Source organism: Microtus ochrogaster, unplaced genomic scaffold (assembly GCF_000317375.1).
Source record: "Microtus ochrogaster isolate Prairie Vole_2 unplaced genomic scaffold, MicOch1.0 UNK8, whole genome shotgun sequence".
Classification (NCBI taxonomy): Eukaryota; Metazoa; Chordata; class Mammalia; order Rodentia; family Cricetidae; genus Microtus; species Microtus ochrogaster.
Genome location: NW_004949106.1, coordinates 4695682 through 4700700, shown reverse-complemented (window position 1 = coordinate 4700700; position 5019 = coordinate 4695682). Strand labels below are relative to the sequence as shown.

Below are 5019 nucleotides of genomic sequence, written 5' to 3'. Positions count from 1 at the left end.
CACCTGAATTGAACACTCTCTCTGCTTCCTAACTGAGGATGAAATGTTACCAGCTGCTCTGCCAGGATGCCTGGCATTCCTCAAACTGTAAGGCAAAACAAACCTTCTCTTAAGCTGCTCTGGTCAAGCATTTTTGTCCCAGCACCACCAAGAACACAACTTGAAAACCTACACTGTTTTATCTGCTCTGCTTGCTTAGGATCCCCTTCCGATGTCTAACCAGAATAACCAAGAACGTGTGGACCATTAACGTCTAGTGGACACATAAGAAGAAGTTTCACTTCAACGCCCACAAAGAGTTCTGCTTTAACTATGCAGATTTGGAGTCCCCCTGAGGCACCCAAGAAGCAGGACTTCTTGTTCAGAGGACTGTTCCCATGAGCCTGTAACTCAAGAGAGCAAGACTCGGGGTTAGATTCAGTGGTCCATAGGAGAAGAAGCAAGTGGAGGAATTTCCTTCTGTCAGCTCTAGAGAGAGGAAAGCTGGGCGTGGGATGGAAGCTTCTGAAACCCCAAGGTGAAGGGCAAGTCCCAAGAAAGGCCCCACAGAGTTGTAGGAACACTGTCGCAAGCGTCAGGGTAGGAAAGACCCAGGGATAACTTTGAGGGTGGCAGAGAGAACTTTCAGTTTCTGATCGTCTCTGCTTTCCCAGAGTTGAAATATTAGCATCAGAAGCAGCAAAAAACGATCGAAGGAGATAGGGATGAGAAGCACTCATCAATAGCAACCATGTGTTCACAGAGAGAGAGACAGAGAAGCCGGAACAGCACGTGTGGACGGAATGACTTAGGAGCAAATGTAACTGGTGGGTATGGCTTTCGGGAACCCTATGAAAGAAGACAAGGAGAGGCAGGGGTGACAAGAGGGGCCTGGGAAAAGCAGGGACGCAGGTCCTTGCTGCCCACGAGCAAAGTCCTCCTACTGAGCATGCCAAAGCCTCATGAGAAACACTCTGTTGGTTTTCATTTGAGGTCAAGACTTCTTCACTTCACAAGAGGTTCACGGGCTTGATGGAAGAATGTGCCAGACAGCTCCCAGCCACAGTTCCGTACTTCAGTGCTTTGCAGTTGGCATCTATACAAGCCTACCTTCCTCTCCCTGACCCTTGCCTTCTGCTTGGTCTTGTCAGTGAGTACACACGAATATGTGGGCGCTTTTACTCTATGTCGTACAGTGACTGCTATCTGTCATTGGGACCTAAACGAAGAGAAAGTCCATTTGCCCCGTACACTGCTGTTTTGATAGAGGAAGGTCTCAAAAAAAAAAAAAAAAAAGTATGGCATTTTCTACGCCTAGCAGAGAAACCAAAAGGAAAACTGAAATTAAACAAAAGAAAATGAACTTGTGACCAAGCGCAAGCTGTTGGAAGTGCACACGGCAAACAACAATGCACACTTCACAAAGGGCACAGGCTGTGAGTCACCGGGGACAAATCCACACCATTCTATTAATAATCGGCATGGAGGCCGCAAGAATCTCAGTGCTGTGTTTGATGTGCGGGTGTTTTAAAGAAACATGTGTTGAGGAGAACCAAATATTCAGGGGCGAACAAAACCAAGACGTGGTGTGTCATCAGAAACAAAGGGTAGGAAGCTAACAGCCACATTTGAAATCGTATTGGCTTTTTTTAACTCTAAACCACTATGCATTTAGCCACCGATTTGGGATAGCGCGCAGATGAGCAGAGTCCCCGACGAAACCTCTTCAGGAAAGCCCGTTCGAGCTTTAGAGGCTGATTATGCAGGCACAGACGTACACTTACATTCTGAGAAGAGCCTTATAAAAGGGTCGCGTGAAGAAGGCGTCCAACAGATACTGGTGGATTAGCGCAAGGCCGAGGATCCTCCCACTGAACCGGAACCTGGGAAGGAAAAACACGAGGCAGCTGAACACGACTCAGGCAGCATCTCAGCTGTGTTTACTTCCTAGAATGAATCTCAACTCTCTGTCCAAGATTACCTGCCTGCCCGCTCTATGAGAGAGGTTCTGGGCACTGTAGAGCGTGTCTTCATTGGCCAGGGTTTACTTGGGGTGGGGGGATCTGTTCCTCTAGTATTTAGGGACACCTTACCCTTACTCCAAGTTACCCCGCATTCGACAGTATGAATTCCCCTTAGCTTTTCAGTAACATTTCCCCAGACCATCCCAAGAGATACTGATAAAGATTAAGAGAAAATGTCATCTTCGTTTTATGCATATAGATATTAGTTGATGTTCTCTAATGCAAACTACGAGCCATTCTCTTTTGAGGAAAAGCCTTTATTCAGGTTGAGGAGGTTCAAGCCTCACTCCTGACGGTAAATACCATCACCCACGAAGCATTCATACAGACATTTGGGGGGAGGGGCTTCCCTCATGAGACATCCTGTTCTCCAAAACGTCAAAATTGAACGCTCTTCTGAATCGACTTGGAAACTTTATCATACAGATCTGTTAAGGCTGGGTTTTCTGCCTGAGGCGCACGGTCGTTTTCTCCATCACAAGTTCTTTGGTTTCCAGCACCTCCAAGCCTGATGCCTACCAGAGTACTGCGCGTCTGTCATTTCAGTTAGGGAAGGCTTTTCGAGGTCAGCAGCTAACAGCTTTTGCCTCTCTTTATTTCCACTCATGTGAGCGGAGCTGTAACAGCCAGAGTTAGGAGGCCTCCAAATTTGTAACTAAACAAGAAATGAATTTGAGGAGCGAGTCCTCAGACTCAATGTCTTTCACCCGTCAATAACCTCGTGACTCAGAGAGCCTTTTCCACTGTGTCCTTGCTTTGTTACGATCAGCCAAAAGCGACCGGGAACAAGTTAATAGGGGTTATGTAAATATTTAAAGTCTACAAATGCAGGGATTTGAAAAAAGATGTAAGGCCATTTGGAAAGAGTGTAATTTGGGATTTTTCAGAATAAGTACCTCCAGATGGGAATCTTGAAATTGTTTGCCCTTGGTTTAGTGTGATAAATTAAGAAAAATTAAGCAATCTCTGCTTCCAGACTCGAAGAGGCTAGAACACGCTGGTGCGTGAGCGGGTGCTGCACGGACTTCCTATTCCTGCTCTTGATCTGCAGCTCCCCCGGGCCACCCTCCATGCACGTGTGCTTGCTCGTGTGCACACACAGACACACACACACACACATTCTCACATACACATGCTCACATTCATTCTCTCTCTCTCTCTCTCTCTCTCTCTCTCTCTCTCTCTCTCTCACACACACACACACACACACACACACACACACACACACAAATATAAACAGGTCTTTTTCAGGGCCCCAGCACATCCACTTCCCCTCCCCCAAGGCCAGATCTGCCCAGGCTGTTAGATAAATTGCTTGGCCTCTACCATAGAGACCTGGGCAGTGGTTCTCAACCTGTGGGTCACAACCCCTTTGGGGGTGGCATATCAGATATCTACATTATGATTCATAACAACAGCAAAATTACAGTCATGAAGCATCAAAGACATAATTTCACAGTTGGGGGGTCACCACAACATGAGGAACTGTGTTTAGGGGTCGCAGCGTGAGGGAGGCTGAGAACCACCGGACTTGGGGTCTTGCTAACAAACGAATCACCTGTAATATTTTCCCCGATGCTGTAAAGCTTTTGAATTCTATTCAACTCACTTTAAGTTGACCTTATGCAATAGAATCAATTACTGGCTGGGGTGGGGGGAGAGACGACCGTCTATGTAATTTAGTTTGAGAACAAAAATAAACACCAAATGAGATATATAGCTGATAATGTAATTTTTATCCAGGAGGGAGAAACGTCTAAAGAAACGTGGCTTCTTTTGGAGGGGGGGGAGGGGGAGCTGGCATGCCAGAAAATTAACTGAGGATAACTGTCACAGAAACAAACCCCTTACCATTCATGATGATTGTCTACGAAAGCAGACATGGGACTTATTTGTACGGTGTACGTGTCATTGGCTGAGTATTCAAATAAGCCGTAATAGGGGTTAAAGAGTTCTCTGGATACCAAGAAGAAAAACTCTCTGGAAGGCCCGCTATAATCCAACCTGTAAAAAAAAAAAAAAATTTACATAAGAATAATCAGTCTCTACTCTTTCTAGGTGTTGGGCATATTTTCTTCTGTGTTTAGCTTTCTAGAGAATACTCATTACAGTGACTGTCTACATATCAGGGCTCTGCAAACAAAAATGAAAAAAACTCTGATCTCAGTATTCTTGACTCAAAATAACTAATCATCTATACAGTGCATACTCAAAACCTTAGCTATCCCCATTTGACAAGGCACACAATACGCAATATACTCATTGCTTATACAAACACACACACACACACACACACACAAATAGCCAAGGCCACAGGGAAGGGAGTGTCATGGGAATGTTTCGTTCATACAGACAGAAGCAGTTACACCGCTTAGATCAAATGAAGGCCCTGGATATTTCTGGAAATCTTCTAAATGGGGGAAGAAAAAGAAGTCTTTTTTAGGGATGTCAGAGAAAAAAAAACACGGAATAGGAGGATACAAGCAGAAAGTATAAATTATGAAACCCCGCGGAGAATCACAGGCAAGGAAAGGAAGATGCTGAGAGTTTTCTAACTGGTACTTGGTACTTGGACGGTACTTGGACAGCCTGGACCTCCAGCGCCCGGACTACACTGGGAACTCCATCTAACTTGCAACAGCTTCAGGGCCAGAGGGATGTGGTGGGAGGAGTGACAAGTGGCTAAGGATGCCCACGTGGGAAGGGTGCAGCAAAGAGAAGCAGGAAGTAGGAAGCAACTTGATATGCTGAGTTTCAAATGGAAAATATAAAATATATCAGCCTTTTGATAAAAAGATTTACCAGTGGGAGTGAGATAGGGAGCCGGCAACTCCAATCAAGACTTTTGTTTGCTTTCTCTTGCCCACCACCTCACCACCTCTATTTCTTTCCAGCTCTTGTTATTTGGGTATTATTGCTCTGTGTGTGTGTGTGTGTGTGTGTGTGTGTGTGTGTGTGTGTGTGCAGAGGCCAGGCAACAAATCTTCAGGTGACACCCACCTTTTTGAGACAGGCT

General features: G+C 45.5%; 1 protein-coding gene across 4 annotated transcripts in view; it reads right to left on the bottom strand.

Moving 5' to 3' along the window:
- The window catches only part of Hecw2 (HECT, C2 and WW domain containing E3 ubiquitin protein ligase 2), a 302139-nt gene that overhangs the window by 23869 nt on the left and 273251 nt on the right, over window positions 1-5019 (bottom strand). For all 4 annotated transcript variants that reach the window (XM_026788844.1, XM_005366360.2, XM_026788845.1 and 1 more), the window contains 2 exons: window positions 3855-4007; window positions 1764-1862 (listed from right to left, as the gene is read on the bottom strand). In XM_026788844.1, the coding sequence (XP_026644645.1) occupies window positions 1764-1862; window positions 3855-4007 (252 nt within the window). The remainder of the gene's footprint in view (window positions 1-1763; window positions 1863-3854; window positions 4008-5019) is intronic.